This window comes from Euprymna scolopes, chromosome 7 (assembly GCF_053919585.1).
Source record: "Euprymna scolopes isolate OS-2025 chromosome 7, ASM5391958v1, whole genome shotgun sequence".
NCBI classification, from domain to species: Eukaryota; Metazoa; Mollusca; class Cephalopoda; order Sepiida; family Sepiolidae; genus Euprymna; species Euprymna scolopes.
The window spans coordinates 161,315,812-161,337,978 of record NC_136488.1 but is presented as its reverse complement, the minus strand read 5'-3'; the positions used below and the strand labels follow the sequence as shown (position 1 = coordinate 161,337,978).

General features: G+C 34.7%; 1 protein-coding gene across 4 annotated transcripts in view; it reads right to left on the bottom strand.

Moving 5' to 3' along the window:
* The window catches only part of LOC145280217 (adenomatous polyposis coli protein-like), a 306,855-nt gene that overhangs the window by 30,248 nt on the left and 254,440 nt on the right, over window positions 1–22,167 (bottom strand). For all 4 annotated transcript variants that reach the window (XM_080132000.1, XM_080131999.1, XM_080132002.1 and 1 more), the window contains 3 exons: window positions 20,823–21,051; window positions 15,107–15,255; window positions 11,869–11,986 (listed from right to left, as the gene is read on the bottom strand). In XM_080132000.1, the coding sequence (XP_079988126.1) occupies window positions 11,869–11,986; window positions 15,107–15,255; window positions 20,823–21,051 (496 nt within the window). The remainder of the gene's footprint in view (window positions 1–11,868; window positions 11,987–15,106; window positions 15,256–20,822; window positions 21,052–22,167) is intronic.

Sequence of the window (22,167 nt, the reverse complement as noted above, 5' to 3'; positions counted from 1 at the left end):
AAAGGAGGGTGAACCTGTAAATTCACATTCGTCCGTCCGCACTTTTCTCAATAGCTATGCCTTGGAAGTTTTTGAAATTTTGCACAAACTCATGATATGAGTAAAAAAGTAACAGAACATATTTTCTGGGATAACTCTGGTTGCCCTCCTAGAGGTGCCTTTCGGGTTAAAATGGCTAAAATTGACACTTTTGTGCTTATTAAAAAAAATGATGCCTTGGATTTTTATAAAACTTTCTGATTCTATATAATTTTGTTTGTCTATACTTTGCGATAACTTTTGAGTGTGCCCTAGGGGTTCTTTTCGGGCTAATGAAAACACTCCATTTTTGGGACTATTTTACCATATTTGTTCAAAATTGTCTGTGTATGTCTATTTAGCAGTTTGGCATGGTGCTGAACTCAAATTTAGATATGTTAAGGCCTTGGGGAGTTTTTGGGCATAATGGTGAGGGGGGTGGCAAATGATGAACTTCTTTTTTGCATGGTGCAGAACTTAAATTTACATATGTTAAGGCCTAAAACTGCACCGTTTGTTCATTTTCACCAGGATTTGAGGTCTCCTGGGGACTTTTGGGGCTAAATGCTGAACTTAGTCACTTTTTTATGCCTCGTTCACTGTGCACTCACGGGAGACCATGCATGCTTCACTTGTTTTATGTATTTTGATAAACAAATTGAATGAAGCTTATCATTAGACATCAGATATATTTAAGAGTCCATATATATATATATATATATATATATATATATATATATATATATATATATATACATACATACATAAATACTAGAAAAATACAAGTTTTCCAATTTGCATACTATGAACATGTTTATTTGTTGACATTTTGTCAAACATCAAATTTTTTATATAAAAAACGTTTATGTTGAAGATCTGAATTACAAAATAAGTTATCTGAAACCAACAATCAAGATTTTCTTCTATATATTTCCTCAAAACCTCAGGCCTTGATGGAGGGGAGACTAAAACTTGCTGCTATGGTTTTAAACGATCTGAAATAACAGCAAATTCAAATATTTCCCCTCTTTTGGAAATAAGGCACGGTTATCAATATCTCCAGTATCAAATAATCTTTATACACTGTGAAATTTACTTTATGTATGAAAACCAAAGAGGGGAGATATAACATATGAGAAATATTTGGAATCAAGTCTCCCCTCACTGTCATTTCAGATCGTTTTAATCTCTATCAAAGCCAGAGGTTTCGGGGAAATATCAGATATTTTGTTGATTGATTGATTGATTGGTTTTACGGCATATCAACCTATGTGGTCATTTAATGCCGGAGTCCTTTTTTTTTTTTTTTAACTTTTTTTATTGGGAGGGGGGGAATGACTTTTTCAGCCTTTCCTCCCTTTTTTTATAAAATTGAACTAGGAAATTAAATGTTGTATTTATACATGGATGTGTATATTTGGGTGACTTTAAATTTCCTTAAATTTTCTTATATAAATTTACTTTCCTTAGGTATGCTAGAATATTTGCTGAGTTGACCTTTTCAAAAAGGTCTTCCATATTGCTTTCTGTATAATATAATTTTCTAGTTGGGGCAAGGTCATCACACCCAACTAGGATATGTTTTACTGTGAGTGTCTCCTGGCATGGGATGCACTCTGGCGCCGATTCTCCATTTAGTATATAAGAATGAGTAAAGTTGGTGTGCCCTATGCGCAGCCGAGTCAGTATCACATCTTCTCGGCGTGATCTCTTGATGTCCGGACATCGTTCCTTAAGTTCAGGTTTGATTGAGTATAATTTGTTGCCCTCTTGCTGACTCCACCGCAGTTGCCATTTTTCCTGTATGTATGCTTTTATCTGGGGTCTAAGATCAGTATGTGGAATCTTAAAATTGTCAGTTGGAAGGTGAGAAGATCTTTTTGCAGCTGTATCTGCCCTGTCATTGCCTTTGATTCCCACATGGCTGGGGATCCAGACAAGAATAATGTTTTTAGTAGTTGAAAGGATATTGATTTTTTCTATTAATTTTGTTGTTAGTGGATTTTCTTGTTTTTGATTTTGTATAGATAATAGGACTAATAGAGAATCTGTGAGAATGATGAAGTTTTTGGTGGTTTCCTCTGAAATTATGTTGAGTGCTAGATCGATAGCTATAGTCTCTGCAGTGAATATAGATGCTTCATTTTGGAGATTTCTCTTCATTGTGGTTTTATGGTACGTTGCTGCACATCCAGTGTGATTGTTGCTTTTAGACCCGTCTGTGTAGATAAAGGTGTAGTCTGAATATTGTAATTTTAAATGTTGAAGTTCGTCGTGGTATTCAATAGGGTTTGTGGTAGATTTGGACTTTTTGTTTAGGTTGAGTTTTATTTCAACTTGTTTCATGGTCCATGGGGGTGTTTTAGGCAGTATGAAGTTGTGAATGCTGGAGATTGGAATTTTCGATTCTTCAATGCTTTCCTTCATTCGGAGCCCGAACGTTTTGATAGTTTTTCTTCTCATGTTAAAGAGTTCTTCATATTTAGGATAGAAGGTACATTGGTATGCAGGGTTGTTTGGGCAAGACTTCAGTTTCAGTAAATATTGAAGGGCTAACTTTTCTCGCCTTAGATCTAGTGGGGGTTCGTGTGCTTCCGTGTATAGACTGTTCACGGGGGAAGTTCTGTATGCTCCTAGGGCCAATCTTAGGCCAGTATGGTGAATAGGGTCTAGGCTTTTTATATATGATGTTCGGGTTGATCCATATATGAAACAACCGTAGTCTAGCTTTGAGCGGACTAGTGCTCTGTAAAGTTTAAGGAGTGTTTCCCTGTCTGCACCCCAATCGGTATGTGCTACCACTCTCAAAAGATTTACAGCTTTGTTACATTTTTTTTTCAGATAGTTTATGTGTGGGATGAATGTTAACTTTTTGTCAAATAAAATCCCTAAGAATTTGTACTGGTCAGTAACTGGTATGGGCGTTCCTTCCATGGTTAGGACGGGATCATTATGCATGTTCTTTAGTTTGCAGAAATGCATGCATTTCGTTTTTCTTTTGGAGAATCTAAATCCATTCTCTTCCGTCCATCTCATTACTTTGTTTAAGCACAATTGAAGCTTCCTTTCTATTATAGATATATATCTAGATCTACAGCATATTAGGAAGTCATCCACATATAGGGAGCAATCTACCCCAGGGTTAAGGTTTTTTACAATGTTGTTAATTCGGATACTGAACAGGGTCACTGACAGTATACTCCCTTGAGGTACTCCATTCTCTTGTTCTTTCAAGTCCGAGAGAGCTGTGCCAACCTTTATTCTGAACCGTCTATTTTTTAAAAAATTTTCAATAAAAATTGGCATTCTGCCTTTTAGTCCAAGCGCCTTCAGATCCCTTGTAACACCGTACTTCCACACAGTATCGTAGGCTTTTTCCATGTCAAAAAACACTGTTGTTAAATGTTCTTTCCTTACAAAGGCTTCTCTGATGAAGGTTTCAAGTCTGACTATGTGGTCTATTGAACTTCGGTTTTTCCTGAATCCTGTTTGAAATTCTGTAATAAGATTCTCTGTTTCCAGGAACCAGATTAGTCTTTTGTTTATAATCCTTTCCATGGTCTTACAAATGCAGCTTGTTAGAGCTATTGGCCTGAAATTCAATGGATCTGAGACGTTACTTGATTGGGATTGGATGTTTGAGTTTTCAGATTTGGGGATTGGTATTATTGTGGCCTCTTTCCAGGTCTCGGGTACGTTTCCACTGGACCATATAATATTGAAAATTTCAAGTAGGTATTTCATTGAGGCTTCTGGAAGTTTTTTGAGGATTTCATATGGAATTTCATCGGGCCCTGTAGCTGTGTCATGGGATTTGGTTAGCGATTCTTTTAATTCAGGCAAGGTAAGAGGTTGGTTGTATTTTTCAGTATTTTGTGATTTAAATAGAATTTTCTTTTTCTCTTCCTTTTCTCTAATCTTTTTGAATTTCTCTGTTTGTCTGTCACATGATGAAATTTTTGATAAATTATCTGCCAGGTTATTGGAAATGTCTTTTTGATCGGTGTATATTTTGTTGCCTTTAGAGATGTGGGATATTGGTGTACTACTACACTTTCCTTCTATTTTCCTCATCATGTTCCAAACTGTTTTCGCCTTGGTATTCACATTAATTTTGGATATATAATTTCTCCAGGTTGTTCTTTTGGATTCCTTTATGATTCGTCTGGCTTTTGCTCTGTTGTTTTTGAAGAAATCCAGATTTTCGCTTGTTGGATACTTTTCGAATTTTCTCAAGGCAGCTCGTCGAGCTCTGATGGCTTTTCTGCATTCTTTTGTGAACCAAGGTTTGTTGTGATTGTTGGTTTTGGTTGTTTTCGGTATGGTATTATTTGCTATGTTTGTGAGTGTTTTAATGAAGTAGTTCAAATGGTCATCTTCATCATTCTTTTCGATAATTAATTGGTTTTTGCACTGTTCCTGGAAGTCTTCCCAATCCGCTTTATGTAGGTTCCATTTGGGTGTTTTTTGTTCAGTGCTAGTACTTAGACTTTCCAGGATGATTGGGAAATGATCACTCCCACAGGTGTCATTGTGTACTTTCCAGTCATAGTCCATATATATGGAAGGATCACATAAGGTAAGGTCAATGGCGGTGAAAGTACCTGTTGCTGGGTACATATAGGTGTAGTTTTGATTATTAAGGAGGCATAGATTATTTTTATTTATTATGTTTTCTATTTCTTTTCCTTTTTTATTTGTTTCTTTACTTCCCCATATTACATTGTGACTGTTGAGATCTCCTAGTAGAAAAAAGGGTTTAGGGAGTTGTTTTATTAATTGAGTTATCTCAGTTTCGTTGATTGTATCTTTTGGAGGGATGTATATTGAGCAAAGTGTTATAGTTCTATGTAGAGTCACTGCAACTGCAATTGCTTGCAAGTTTGTGTTTATATTTATTTGTCTTTGAGGGACTTCATTCTTCACAAGTATTGATGTGCCTCCAGAAACTCTGTCCGTATCTTTATTTATGTAGTTGTAAGATGTGTAGTGTTTTATGTTGATGGTATTATTTTCTTTCAGAAAGGTCTCCTGTAGACAGACAAGTGCTGGGCTCATATTTGTTATTAATAATGTGAGTTCATTTTGGTTTGCTTTTATCCCTCTGATATTCCATTGTAATATTTTGTTCATCATTTGGAATTGTGTTCAACTTCCATCGTCTCCAATCCCTCAAATCTATTTTCTGTCGGAGTCCCTGTTCGAGATATAGATCGGGATCTTTCTTTTCCTGTTTTTGTTTGTTTTTTTTTTTTGTCTGGGGGGATTTTTGATTCTTTTCTGGCTTGTGATGTGTTTGATGGTTGTTCGGTTGTTTTTATAGAAATCGTTTGTGGTTTTGTTTCTTTTTGTGGTTCAGTAGTGTCTTTACTTAATATTATCCTTGGATTGGTTGCAGACATTGCACTATTCATTTTCCTCATTTCTTCTAATAGTTCTTTCATTTCCTTTATTAGTTTGCTTAGGACATCAATTTTCTTGTCAGTTGTATCCGTTACATGTATATGACCATTTTGATTGTTGATTGGATTAGTTTTTTTTGTTGCATCTGCATATGTTTTAGTTTCGATGATTTTCCTGGCCTCTGGGTAGGATATATTCTTTATATGTTTTAGTTTGGTCACTTCTTTTTCTCTTTTCCATATTTCGCAATATCTAGAGCCAGCGCCATGGTTTCCCAGGCAGTTGGCACACTTGAAATCTTTTCTGCAGTCAATGTGTGGGCCACTTTCTCCACATCTTCCACACACTGGTAATCGTGTGCACCGATCTTGATGGTGTCCAAACTTCTGGCACTTGAAGCATTGGAGGGGGTTTGGAATATAAATTTCTACATTTATTTTCATATATCCGACTTTCACTTCTTTGGGTATGGTGAGGGAATCGAAAGTTAGTATATATGTATTGGTATCGATTTTCTCACCGTTTTTTTTAATTTGAACTCTGTGAACATCTAACACATTCTGTTTCTGTAAGTTTGTCCGGATTTCCTCCAAGGGACAAAGTGCAAGTTCGTGGCTTTTCACTACTCCTTTGCAGGTATTTAGGGTTGGATGTCTATAGCATTTGACTTTGATGTTTTCAAATAATTTTAGTTTCAATATTTCTTTAGTTTGTTCTTCGTTATGGGTTTCTATTAGTAGGCTGCCGTTAAATTGTTTTTTAATAGACTTTGGTTTTAGAGTTTTAAGATTTTTTTCAATTTTAAAAGGTGATAGTTTGCTCAAAGGAGTTTCCTCCATTGATTCTATTACTACGAATGTTGAGTTCCTTGGTTTTATCGTCTCTTCGTCAGAGCTACTGATGTCAGAGACATCAGAGTGGGTTCTCTTTGGGTGGTTGGGTGGTTTTTAGGAGGAATAAGCCATATATTTTGTTTTCTTTTTTCGTCATCTTTGTTCCCCACCCACCTCGGAGTCCTATTTGGGAAGAGCCTGGGGGGAAACCCATTCGCCCAGCCTCTACAGGGATACAATGATGATATAACCGACTTTGGTGGTATCATAATGATTATCTGTTCTCTCTTGATATTGCTATGGGATCTGTAGCAATCCTGAGAGGTTTACAGCCTCGTCATCGATATTCACACCTAATCGATTGACCCTCAGCCACCGCTTTCCATCATATATTAGGGAGTAGGGTTATTTGTGGGAGAGGGGGGATGTGTTGTATTAGTAGTGGGTTTTTGGAATGGGCAATATATGGTGGGGCTTGGCGTGACTGGCCGATTGGTCGGATCGGGCCTCTCCGACCGCCCGTCCAATCGAAGTAAGGGCCAAAGTAATGTGTTGCGGTGCCTAAACTTCTATGTATCCTGGTTTAGGTTCGCTCAATCACCAGGATCACGTCCTAAGACTTTACGGGTAGCAACCCACGGCTAACTGGTTGCCCCATTGAGGGATTTTTACCCTCTGCAGGGGGACAGTCGGTTTGTTCTCATGCCCTACCGACAGGGCAAAAAAAAATATAAATAAATAGATAATTTAATAGAATATATTTGTTTTCTTTTTCTTTCTTTTTTTGTTGTTTCTTTTCCTTTTTAAAATCTGTTTCTATTTAACCCATAGTTGGGACCCTAACAGGTACTACCACTCCGGGTCAGGGTGGACCTGGGAGCAATGGCAATTAAGAGGTGGCTCCACACTCCCCAAGCCCGTAAGCTGGACCTCACCATCGGATGTAGTTTAAGGTCATATCCAGGACCGGGAGTAAGGTAGGAAAAAATAAAATAAAAAGGGGGGGGGGATAGGCTGTTGTTTTTGTTTTTAGTTTTGCAGAACATAATTAAGTTTTACAAAAAAGATCAGAAAACAAAAAAAACGTCAATGTAGGTGCATTTCGTCTCAGGAAGCCACAGGGCAGCCTGATCTGGTAGCACCAGCAGATATTTTGTAATTCATATGCAAAACTAAGAAAACAAATAAGTATGATTTAAATATGTTGGTAAAGGTGCAGTATCTTTCCACCCACATTACAGGTTTTCGAGGGTGCTGAAAACGAAAACAGTTAAAATCCTAAGAAACGAGTAGTTTCAATGATATGAATAAATTATAGTTTTAAAAGTGGGGGATCACTTTTCTATATACTCTGTACTTTCACCTAACAATTTAATAAAAATATATCATGGCATTATTGTTGAGGTTGTTGACAGTTGTGAATATTTTTATTATTAGTATTAGTAGCAGTAGTAGTTTTATTATTAGTATTAGTAGCAGTTTTATTATTAGTATTAGTAGTTTTATTATTAGTACTATTTTGCTTTTCTACATTATTCTTATTTTTAGTAGTTTATTATTAGTAGTAGTTTTATTATTAGTGTTAGTAGTAGTTTTATTGTTATTGTTAGTAGTAGTTTTATTATTATTGTTAGTAGTTTTATTATTAGTGTTAGTAGTAGTTTTATTATTAGTAGTAGTTTTACTAGTAGTGTTAGTAGTAGTAGTAGTTTTATTATTAGTATTAGTAGTAGTATTTTTATTATCAGTATTAGTAGTAGTTTTATTATTAGTATTAGTAGTAGTTTTATTATTAGTGTTAGTAGTAGTAGTAGTTTTAATATCAGTATTAGTAGTAGTTTTATTATTAGTATTAGTAGTAGTTTTATTATTAGTGTTAGTAGTAGTTTTATTATTATTAATATCATTTGTATTCTTTTTTGTGCTATTAATAATATTCTGATTATTTCTACTATTGGCTGTTTTATTATTACAATTATATACAGCATAATCATGTTTGACACACCCGTTGCCATCAGATCACTGAAGTTAAGCAATCATGAGCCTGGCCAATACCAGATGGGTGACCATTTGGGATTTTCAGGTGTTGTATGTGCTCTCCACTTATCTCGGCATTGCTTCCAGTTGTCCTGGACTTCTCATTGCTGCTGGAGTCAAACAGTGCCTATTCAGGCAAGGTGGGGTTGGGAATTGCACAATCTTTGCCACATAATTACATGCGCAGCTGCCCCCTACAGGGGGTATCCTTTATCTTTCGAGACTGAACGGAGGCATAAGATATTACAATTATCATTATGCTTATTTGTCTTACTGTTATTAATATTACTATTAATATTGTTGATTCATTTCTTAACATTATCTTTAATATGTTTTATTTTTCTTAGTTAAAGTTAGTAGTATTACTTTTATCATTTTATTTCTATTAGTACTAATACAAGCAGTATCATTATTCTTCATATTATATTTTTTTCAATATTACTTTTATCATTTACATCATTATTACTCAATATTATTGCTATTAGTAGTAATAATAGTAGTATTGCAATTTTGTTATTATCGATCTTAATGCTAACATCACTATCCAGTAGTATTATTAATTCTAGTTATGGCTTGGTCATTGAAATTTCGTCACTATAAATTCCTGGGCAATGCTGGGACATGGGGCCTGCTAGTATATGATATTTTAATTCATGCAAATTTCATATTTATTATTATAGATTCAATTTTTTATTGATTTTATATTGTATCTAATATATAGTAATGATTTCAAAAATTAAAAAAAAAAATGACTTGGGTGCCATCAGCTAGAATTAAAAGCAAAACATACAACTCTCCAGCCTTATTTGTTACCATTTATACTATGTCGTTACACATATAAAAACTTAAAAATAATGTTAAAGATATAAGTTTATATTTGTGCATGCATCAAAATAGCACGTTTAGTCGACTTAACCCTGCCAAGCTCCAATTTTTTTTCCAATTTGACCCCTTAGCAGCTATTTTTACCGACTAAAGATCAAATCTAATTTTTTCAACAGGTCCAAATCCTCTATATATCAAGTTTCAAGTCTGTAGACCAAAAATTGACAGAGCAGTTTGGTAGAAACCGTTTCTCAGGTAAACAGACGAGGCCACTTTTATATATATACTAGTGAGGGGTACTCGGCGTTGCCCGGGTGTTTGGGGGGGGGGGGGGTTAAAAAAAAAAAAAAAAGTAAGTATGAGGATCGAACCCGAACCCTTGAGGCAAAGTTGTGAAAAAAAAAACAAAAAACGTGCGACGTTAACCATTGCCCCACCACGACATGCTTACGGAAACACGTTTGAATTTATTTAATTAGTTGAATTTAGCAGGTGCTCGTTTTAATGAGTTAATGAGGTCAGTTTGACTGCGGGATTTCATTTACTGCTGAACGCTTTTTTCCTCATCCCCAAGATGTTATAGGAAAAAGACTAACCCACATGCGGCGAGCGACAAATGTTGAATATTTATCTTCCCGAAATCGAGCAAATTAAATAGACAGGCAAGCTTCGTTGTTAACTGTGAGATATTACGATTTGTATGTGATATAAAAAGTTTTAAAAAGTTGTGAACCGAACAACCGCTTCTCTAAAAGAAGCCTTTTGTAGACACACAGAAAAAGCGAACACACATACATTTTCGCTTTTATATATATATATATATATATGTGTGTGTGTGTGTGTGTGTGTGTGAAGAGAGGTAGAACCTTGAAACATGCATGCTAGTAGATTACCATTTAAAATATATATATATATATATATATATATATATATATATATATATATATATATATGAGAGAGATGTTATCTCACAAAATTGTCATTTATGACTTAACATTAAGATTAAAGTTAAACTTTTTTTTTTGTTTAAAATTATATTATAATGAATTACAGAATCGTTTGTTTTTCATCTAAATTATCTCATTAATATTACTTGTTCCCCTTGCAAACATAAAATACCACAGAGTTACTTTTGTTTGTTTTCAAAATAACATTTCTTTTTCTATATATATTCATAATCTAGAATGTTGCAAAGACTTATACACTTTTGTATTTAAAATCATATGACAATTTATACACACACGCATGTGTATGACGAAAAAAAGTTGAATAAATTAAAGGAATTATAATAAAGAATTTCTTGTTATAATTTCCTTATAAGTTTTAAATACTTGTTTAAATTTGATGGATTAATAAATATTGTAATTTATTCAATTTTCATCATCTATTTTTCTTATTTCTTTAATTGCTCTATTTAGTATATTGAGCTTTTGATTATCTTGATAAGTTCAAAATTTGTAATTATATATATATATATATATTTGTAATTATATATATATGTAACTACTCTTCCAATCTTTTCGGATTTATATAATCATGCCCACATTCTTTTCATTTTTTTTTTTAAGTTAATGAGTTCCATTCTTCTGATTAGTCAGGGTGGAAAATATTAAAAAAAATTCACATAATTATATGAATGCTCCTGTGCTATGAAACAGGTACATGCTGAAAGAAATAAACAGTAAGATGGACAACATCTTGGAATTTGGGATATAGACTTTTTTGTCATCTATTTGCATTTGCTCTGTAGTTATGTCGAGCTTCATAAATAAAAGGATTGGTATAAATAAAAGGTGAAATATAATTGAATAACCATATATATATACATACACACATTTTATTTTTTATTACCGTATCTTTTTGTTAAGTTACATTATTGTTTCAGCTACCTGGACGTTTTTTTGGCCATCTGTAGCTTCCTCAGACTTTTACAGTCTACGGGTAGCTGAAACAATAATGTAACTTAACAGAAAGATACGGTAATAAAAAATAAAACGCATATTTGCTCCACAACAGTATTGAGCACTTTCTTCAAGTTTTTATTAATTACCATTTCTACTATATATATATATATAAGCTAATACTACATCTACCTAGTTACTTGGAACTATTAATAGTTTTATGACACCAACAATCTAGAATAATACGAATTATGAAGGAATGAAAAAAAAAAAAAATCTTTTACACAAAGACACGTGAAGTATTATGTTAATATTTTGTGTGCAATTCCATATCATTGAAATAAGAGGGGAGATTGATTGTAAATGAAGGGATAACAAGGGAGGGTAATTCAAATAATAATAATAATATACATCTCCCTCTCTCTCTCTATATATATATATATATATATATATATATATATATATATATATATATAATAAATGATCAGGTTTAAAGAAAGGTAGCATGAAAATATTTCGGTTCATCATGGTTTTAACTTTTCCTCAATCATTTTATCATCCTGAAGAAATCCCCCGAAAATGGGTCCGAAACGTTAATATTTTTCTTTTCTCTTTCTTATATATATACACATGTACACATTTCAAGATAACAAGAACTAATCAAAAAAAAAAAATAAATAAATAAATACACAAGGACTAATCAAAAAAAAAATAAAAATAAATAAATCAAAAAACAAAACTACATTCTAATAAGAAAGGTTATGTAAAAAAAAAAAAAAAATCAAAAAACAAAACTACATTCTAATAAGAAAGGTTATGTAAAAAAAAAAAAAAAAAAAAAAAATGCTAACCTGATTGTCGCATAGAAACGCAACTGTCCTGTGAACTGGACATCGCAAGTAGCGTGCGACTCATGTCATCTTTGTCATGCGTGCCAAGCATGGACAACAATGAATAGACCATCTCAACCTGAAAGAGGAAACGCACAATAAATATCCAACAAACACATAAAAATGTAGGAAGTATTTACATAATAATTGTGAGGAGACAATTAAAGAAAAAAAAATGTTGATTATATAATTAAAAGAGTTCTATTCAAAGCAACACACAATATGGTTGGCTTTGTTCAAGTCAGCAAGAATTGTTTTACATTTTTAATCGACACACACATGCAATTTATTTAAATAGCTACATTCATAGCCATATTGCTTCCAGATTACCAAGAAACAGGAGCAAATATGTATAGTTAATCTTCAGTTTCGCAGATTCAAAATTGGAAAGTTACAGACTCAGTCAAACTCCAAGTTTGTAATCTTCCAATTTCCAATTGCAACACTGAAGATTAGTAATAGGTATCTTCTCAGAGTAGTGGGAATCTGGAAGCAATATGGTTATGAAACTTTGGCTTCCTTTCCAAAACTTGTTTGTGCCTATTCATACTCTAGTCAATTTTTCTCAACACACACACACAAAAAACAAAACAAAAAAAAAAACTATACATGTACACACACACATTTTTCAAGTATTATAAAGTAATTAGTTTATATTAATTCCTAATACAATACACTCACTATTGAGGACAGAGCATTATTATAGAACAGAAAATGATAATAAACAGTTACGAGTCGTATGACAAAGAATATTAGAAAATATAAAAAAAATCCTTTAAACCTAGGTTTTTCAAACAAATCTTTTCAGAAGTAAGAAAAAAATTATTTTTTGTTAAACAATTTGATTTTAAAAATTAATAATGAACTATTGCAACTACTATAACAGTGTTTTGTGTGTGGCGCGAACACACAGACACAAAAAGTATAAAGATAAGAATAAACATGATTATCACCCCTTGATCGGAAGAGCACACGCAAGGCACACTTACTTTATTTTTCTCTTTTCCCTTGACACAACAGACGGCACGTGACACATGTTACTCCTCCCAAAATATGCATAATATGACTATTAAATCTATTCTTCTTATATGTGACTAGTGGGGTGAGGTGGGTGGGGTGGGGGGAGTCGCTCAGCGTTGCTCGGTCGTAAAATTTGGTTAAATAAAAAAATAAAAAATAAACAGGACTTAGGTGCCATCAGCCGAAAGAGAAACCGAAAGCAAAATTTTGTGAGCAAAAGGAAAGAAAAACAAAAATGCTGCGTGCTGGGCGTGAACTTGCAAAAGTTTGTAAGCGAACACATTATTGATTGGACTATGACGACATAGATGTTATGACATTGCAAATTAAAACGAAACAATGAATCGACTGTTTGCACATACACAATTAGCAAACAGCATCGAAACCAAAGTTTTTACCTGACCCCCCCCCTTCAAGCAAGACATTTCTACATGAAATAATTGACAATTTTTTTATAATTTTTTTGATATTATATGTTCGAGAGATTGCTCTTTCTAACGATACCATGTTCATGCCACTTCGACGCGGATGACAAAAGTTTTTAGCAAACACACAAACATTTGCCCTTTTATATAATAAAAGATCAAACATTATCAAGGTAAGCTACCATTTGTCTAATCATAAACACGAAAACTCATCAACGAATTGTAAACAAGAATTACATTGGTACATAAAATTGATTTCTTCGCTTACATGAACACTAGAGTAGGCGATTGTGGAATTATGACTATGTCTATGCAGAGAAAGTTGTTTTATAACCTAAATAATAATAAACCAAAATATTTTTTTCAAAAACTGTTTTTTTTTTTAACAAATGAATTTAAACACTGAAAAAATTCAATATGCTGACTTCATGGCGGTGTTAAATGAAAAAATAACCCTGTCATATTAACGCTGCTTTTTGAAGAGAAATGTGAAGAAAATATGATAAAAATTTTTTTTCGTTTGTTTGTTATATCTATATTGTTTTCAGAAAAATTAATGAGCATCGATAAAAAAGGAAACATTGCAAAATATTTCATTTAAAATAAATTGAACTTCTACTAAATCGGGGCTTCTTTTTACCCGGTAATTTTTTTTCATTTACACCAACACCTTATCGGTTTTGTTTACATTTTACTCGTGTTTTAATTAGAGCTTATTACAAATATAACAACGAGGCATAAAAAAAAATGACTAAGTTCAGCATTTGCCCCCACCCCAACCCCATCTTTAGTCCCAAAAGTCCCCAGGGGGTCGCCCATCTTTGCCTGTTCATAAAATACGCTAAAATATGATATTTTAATTCGTCCAGATTTTGGGTATATTATTATAGTCATGATCTCAAAAGTAATAAAAAAAAAAAAAAAATATTTGGGTGCCATCAGCTAGAATCAAAACCGAAAGCAAACCTGTAGCCTTCAAATCTGGTGACGTTACCACTATACCAACGTGACACGCATATGAACTGATTTAAAGTAAATCAAGATGAATGTACAAAATGTATAACAATTTTATTTTTTATCAATTTTGACCCCTTAAAAATTATTTTAACCAGCTAAAAACCCATAAAAGAATGATCCATAAAAAATCCAATCATTTGATGCCCCTAGCACCCCTTTGCAACTTTTAGTTTCGGGAGAGGTAGAGTTTGAAAATATGGAGACAGACAGACATAGTGAGTTTTATAAATCAGATTAAACCTATTTTCAGAACTAAATTGTAGAAAAATCTTAATGATATATGTACTCATCATAGAACGAAGATGTCACATTCCAAAAATCATATATATTAATCATTTTCTTTTTATACAGAAAATTACTTTTTATGATTTTTAGTGATTTCAATAGGAAATTTCCTATTATACAAAGCTGATTTTCTCTATAGTTTGAATTTTAGTTGTCTCCCCCTTATTTATTATGCATGGCAAATCAAAACATGGATCTCGATTAGTCATAAAATTTGGTTTTCTGAGTTAAAAATACACAAAAAACCACTTGATCAATTTACATGCTTTTAGGAATATAGCATTTTTGATCTGTGACAGACATGTACATCATAAAATAAAATAAAAATTTTCTGCATTTTTGGAAAATAGGTTTAATTCTAAATATCCAACCCAATTAAGCATAACATCATATTGATGTTGGTTCTGTGTGCCCGAAATATTATAAATCCTATTTTTAGCATATCATCTCACCTTAGTTCCAAGTTGTGGCTGGGTAGCCTGAATACGTGACACAGGAGGAGCAGAGGCATTGGTATTGCTAGAATTAAAGCTGAAAATACTGGCTGTGTCATGATTCACCAGGCTGTCCAAGTTACCATCACTCTGACTGGTTGGAAAGTCTACAACACATACAAACAAAAACACATCATTTAAATACATTCACTAGAATAAAAAAAACAGACATTAACATGCAAAATCATCTGTTGTAAATATGAAAGGCATTCCAAAAGTAATGCCTCCTATTATTTTATTCCACCTGAATGGATAAGAATGCAAATTGCATTGTTATGATGACTGAACTTATGCATTTATGACTTAAAAGTTTCATTTCTCTGTTACAGATGTTTACAGTGTGAGACTCTAAGAAAGCATCCCCTGTCATGGATGTGCATCAGAAGCAGAAATGCGTCACTGAATTCCTGGCAACTGTGCATTGAGAATAATGGTGACTATGTAAAAAAATGAATTCTGGAACACAAAATGATACCACTCCCATCTTCGTAGCTATTCAACTTAAAGAAAAAAAATAGGAGCCTTTACTTTTGGAACGACTCATAGTTATGAAGATTCATAATCCTTTCAATTTATTTCTGTTGCATGAACTGTACTTTTGAGTTTCTGAATTTTTGAGATGAGGATTGATTAGTCATATTTGGATTCTTCGGACTGGATATGGTAAAATTAAGTTTTAAAGTTACATTTTTCTGGAGATTGAAGGTTCAATCGTTAGTGTAGGCAACACTAAAAAAAATATATAATTGTGAATTACTTAGGACTTCAAATCTAGTTATGGCTGATGAAATACGAGCATGCTACCCTCCATGACTTAATGAAAGAGTTCTGCTTGAAATTCTGTGCAAATTCCCAAATTTGACAAGACATGAAAAAGGTCGATGGTTACATCAACTGAAACGTTGTGAAAATAACAAGATGAGAACAAAAATCTGAAGAATCGAAATAATACAGACTGCGGCTTTTTAATATATTCTTTAATGTAACGTATGCTTTTAAACACAACTTATTTCTATGTGGTAGTTTGTTTCACAGTGTAATTATCTAAATCGAAAAAGAAATCTTTTGATGATTTTGTGGAGAAGAGGCTACCAAGCACATTTCCCCACTCTCTATCAGTGTCTAAATCTAATTGCAGATTTCATGAACAAAGCTCTTCTTTCCTGGAACTGCTCGACTGTGGAACACTGTTCCGATGGCTTGCTTCCTGACCGACTACAATATCATAGCCTTCAAGTTCAATTTAAACAAGTTCTTGTTGAATTAGCCCTTTAAATAATCAAATTCTACCCCAACTTACACCATTAATGATTACTATACCACCAGCATATATTTATTAATCTTCATCCTCGAGTGGCCTTCTGGCCTTGATAAATAATAGCTCTCTTATAAAAAACAAAAAAACAAAAAAAACAATGAATGCGATCACTCACTACAATAAACAGCAGAATTTCTTTAATGGAGTAATTACTGCAATAAGTAGCCGAAGCATGTCAAGAACGTATTTATTATTTATTTATTTTTTTTATTATAATTGCCAATTCTATGATTTTAGTATAAAGAGTTGACAATATCGGAGTTTTTTTTTTTACAAAGGCATCCCCACATTATCAAGGCCAAGAGGCCACTCAAGGATAAGGGTTAAAGAGTGTACAGTAGAAATTGGACAATATAGTAATCATTAGTAATGAAAATTTGGTAAATTTGATAACTTATATGGAACGGCTCATCAAGAACTTATTTACGTTAGACTTGAAGACAACTATATTGTAGTCAGCCGGAAAGCAGGAAAATGGAAGACAATTCCACAGGCGTGCAGTTCTAAGAAAGAAGCTTTGTTCATGGAATCTACGTTTAGGTTTAGGCACAGATAAAGAGTGGGGGGAATTATTGATAGTGTTTACAGCTAGACGAGTGTTTCTTGTGAAAGTTTGGCGAGGGGGGACCATAGATTGAAGCTCAGTCGAACACTTTCCATGAAAATAACGATACATCAGAGACAAACTCGCAACATCTCTTCTGTGAGATAGAGGTTGCAAGGAAGAGAAAAGGACATCTCTTATGAGGCTACGAAGTCTATTTTGTTAGAATTAAAAAAAAAAAACAAACATAATTTACTTTTTACGATTTTAATCATTCAAATGATTCTTTTCATCCTCTTTTGTTTTGCCTTATTTATTCCTATTTCAAGATTTAAAAACAAAAAACCCGTCCATTTTTCTTTCAGTAAATTCATATATTGTGAATTTTTTTTTTTTTTTTTTTTTTAGATGAGGATTTATAATTTGTATTATTTGGATGACTGTTCTCATTTTAGATGTTATTCTCGTGTTTCGCCCAATGTTACCCCAAACCTTTTTTCAGGTGCATCTTGTTGAATTTGGGTATCGTTACAGAACTTTGAACTAAACCCTGTATTTAATGCATGGAAGTAGATTGTTCTTGTTCTGTCAACCCTTACCAAATAGAAGTGTCGGTACTTGTAGTTTAATCAAGACATTAAAAAATGAAAATATCAAAAAAAAGGTTATATTGTACGTATCAGTTTTGGACTGAAGATCTCCGGAAAAAAAAATTTAATTTAATTTGATCAAGTAGTTTTCTTTTTTTACAGCGGAAAAACACATTTTTATGAGAGCGCGTTGAAGTCAGCCATTATGGAAATTTTTAACACGCCACGGGGAGATAATTCCTTCCCATCTTTAATAATAGCTTTTCTTCCTAAAAATCAAACCTTTTGCTCGGTATCATAACAAATTGTTTTTTCGCTGTAAAAAAAAAAAAAAAAAATAGAAACTACTTGATGAAATTAAGTGAAATTTTTTTTTTTTTTTTGAGAATTTTGTTCCACAACGGATACGTACAATATAACCTTTTTTTTTTTTTTTTTTTTCTCGATATTTTCATTTTTTGATGTTTTTTAATCAAGTACAAGTACCGAAGTGTCAAATAATTTATTATTTTATTACTAAAAAGTAATTAATTCTTGGTAGTCTGCAGTGAAGATCAAACTTTTAATCCCCTGAAAAGTCATTTTGAACTACTTTGTACTTAACACCTTTAATCGTTGCCCCATATATGGAGATTGAAGGTTCAATCCTCACTACAGGCAGTACTAAGAATAAAATAAAATTATTTAAGACTTCTACCAGGTCATGATTGATAGAACAAGGATAATCTACCCATTTGGATACAATAAAAGGTTTGAAATCTAAATGAAATTTCAGCCACTTGGGGATAAGGGTTATTGCGTGTACAGTACGTTAGTGAGAGCAGTCGTTTAAATAATTAAAACTATCAATCCTTATGTCAAAAATTCCAAAAACAGGCGATGCCCCTTTCTCTTCTCTGCAATCTTTTTCCTACAGAAGAGACATTGCAAGCCTGTCTTTGCTCTATCGTTATTTTCATGGCAAGTGTTCGACTGAGCTCCAATCTATGGTTCCTCCTCGCCAATTTTTCACAAAAAACACTTGTCTAGCAAAAATCACTATCAATAAATTCACTCCACTATCTATCAGTGTCTTAACCTAAACGTTAATTCCATGAACAAAGCTTCTTTCCTAGAACTGCCCAACTGTGGAACTCAGTTCCACTGGTCTGCTTTCCAGCTGACTACAATATCGTTGGCTTCAAGTCCAAAATAATCAAGTTCTTATTGAACTGTCCTCACAAATAATCTGATTATACCAAATTTCCACCACAATTACTATGGTACTGCCCCAATGATTACAATACACACATTAACCCTTATCCTCGAGTGGCCTCTGGGACTTGATATGTGATAACCCCTATGTAAAAAAAAAAAACTCTTGTAAGGGCTAAAATGATTTGCTTTTGTATACAGAATTGAGATAAAATAGTTTTGGTTCATGTCCAGAATTCCTCTATATTAAAAAAAAATCTGTGTCTATGTATGATGTACCTGTGATGAAATGAAAATATATTCCGGAAATTATAAAAAATTGTAACAGAGCCACTGATATGGGTTAGCAGCAGCAGCAGCAATATGCAAATGACCCGGCTGGCTGTGTGATGTGATGTCACAGCAAAGATAAAAAGGAGACACGTGTTCAGACAAGCACGTGTTCAAAATGTGTTGGAGATGCGTTCGAGACACGAGGGGACGGGGAAAGGACGCGTTAGAGACACGAGGGGGCGGGGAAAGGACGCGTTATAGACACGAGGGGACGGGGAAAGGACGCGTTATAGACACGAGGGGACGGGGAAAGGACGCGTTAGAGACACGAGGGGACGGGGAAAGGACGCGTTAGAGACACGAGGGGACGGGGAAAGGACGCGTTAGAGACACGAGGGGACGGGGAAAGGACGCGTTAGAGACACGAGGGGACGGGGAAAGGACGCGTTAGAGACACGAGGGGACGGGGAAAGGACGCGTTCGAGACACGAGGGGACGGGGAAAGGACGCGTTCGAGACACGAGGGGACGGGGAAAGGACGCGTTCGAGACACGAGGGGACGGGGAAAGGACGCGTTCGAGACACGAGGGGACGGGGAAAGGACGCGTTCGAGACACGAGGGGACGGGGAAAGGACGCGTTCGAGACACGAGGGGACGGGGAAAGGACGCGTTCGAGACACGAGGGGACGGGGAAAGGACGCGTTCGAGACACGAGGGGACGGGGAAAGGACGCGTTCGAGACACGAGGGGACGGGGAAAGGACGCGTTCGAGACACGAGGGGACGGGGAAAGGACGCGTTCGAGACACGAGGGGACGGGGAAAGGACGCGTTCGAGACACGAGGGGACGGGGGAAAGGACGCGTTCGAGACACGAGGGGACGGGGGAAAGGACGCGTTCGAGACACGAGGGGACGGGGAAAGGACGCGTTCGAGACACGAGGGGACGGGGAAAGGACGCGTTCGAGACACGAGGGGACGGGGAAAGGACGCGTTCGAGACACGAGGGGACGGGGAAAGGACGCGTTCGAGACACGAGGGGACGGGGAAAGGACGCGTTCGAGACACGAGGGGACGGGGAAAGGACGCGTTCGAGACACGAGGGGACGGGGGAAAGGACGCGTTCGAGACACGAGGGGACGGGGAAAGGAGGCGTTCGAGACACAAGAGGGGGCGGGGAAAGGACGCGTTCGAGACACAAGAGGGCGGGATGTGTTTGGAGAAGTGGGACTTGAAATGTGTAAGTGGCATCAGAGCCTAGATGAAAAGTTACACCCAGAAAATAAAAAATGCGTTGTTTAAATATTTAGAAAAAATGCATTGTAGGAAAAACTAGATATAAAAAGCTTTTATAAAATAAAAATAAAGTGAGTTGAATTTTCTTTTTTTTTTTACATGGTAGTCACCACTTATCGCCACTCTGGGATAAGGGTTATTGTGTGTACAGTAATCAACGGGATAATATCGCGGTAATTGTTAGTAATGGAGATTTGATAAAGTGTCTTACTTAAGGGGGCAGTTTATCAGGAATTTGTTTATGTTGAACTTGAAGACATCCAAGTTGTAGTCCGGTGGGAAACAGGCAAATGGAAGAGAGTTCTTTCCTGTCCTATTTCTTTGATATAATACAATACATTACAAATTGATCAAGAAGTTATATTTTTATACATACAGATTCTTCCCTTTTTTTTTCTTTTTTTAAATATAGGGAAATTCGTTTTCTTTTAAATATATATAAATCAATAAACGTATTTACCTTTCGCAATTGGCCACGTGCCATGGTAGATAGATGAGAGTGGTGGATGAGGGACCATCATTAGTCCGTTACTGTGACATGGGTCTTGTAACACTCCATCTGGTTCGTGGATCTCTACCTCTGGGGTTTGGGTTGCCATCGTTATTACCCTTTCTCCTTGAGAATTATTTGTAATATCCCTGTCACATGCGTATCCGTTGTTATTCGTTCCTGGTTTAAGAACAAAGACCTGCATAAAAAAAAAAAAATAATCAATATATTTTTTCTTTAATCTATTAAATCAATTTACTAAAGAATAGGCAATGTCAATTGACCAATCAGAATAATGCACTGATTTTTCCAAGTAGGATTTAAACATTTAGTACTAACAGCAGATAAACAAAAAATACAGAAAAATCTTTATGATGTATGTACCCATCATGAAACAAAAATGTCATATTCAAAAAAAATCATGTAAATTTATGAAGTAGTTTTTGTTTTCATATCGAAAATATTTTTACTTTTTTTTTTTTTTTACACATTTTAGCAACTTTAAGATTAGATTGTATCCAATACAAAGCTGATTTTGATCTCAGTAGGTTGAATTGAATTGTCTCTTCCTTTATAAACAACTAGTGGAAGTACCCAATGTTGCCCGGGAATAAACAACTAGTGGAAGTACCCAATGTTGCGGTGTAAAAAAAAAAAAAAAAAAAAAAAAAAGTGTTAGTAATCAGGCAAGCTCGAACCAGTGACGTGAAAAGAAAGTGAAAGAAAACGTGACCTCTTACAACTACGCTACGAAGCCATAGGAAGTGGAAAGTGTTCAAATTTATCTTGCTAAAGTGAATACGCAGGTGCAGAAATGAACGTTGGCTGAAGGCCAGTTCAGCTTTCCGCTGTTTCATTTATTTGTTTCCCCACGATGTTGGAGAAACTAAGCTCTTCCGAAAAAGGGGGAGCTTTTAAATGAATAGCAATTGTCTGATATGAAGAGTTTTACCCACATTGATCAAAGCTGATTGCCTTCATGACGTGCCAGCCATGAAGGCCAGCGAACTGATTTGATTTAATTTCGCTTTATTTATACAAAAAAGACAACAAACACTGAAAACCAGGTTTTTTTAAAAACTTGCCCAAAATAAATGTAGAGACGACGACCGTGAGCAAATCGTAGATATTATGATCTAGGGAATATATAAACAGTTCTAAAAAAAATAGTACCCCCCCCCCTCCCAAGAAGCTCCACGAAAAAAGCCTTTGCTAGACATACAAAAACGCGCGTGCACCACTTTTGCCATTTATATATATAGACTAGCCTGGGTGTCCGGCATTGCCCGGATGTTTAGAGGTGTGTGTTGAGCAA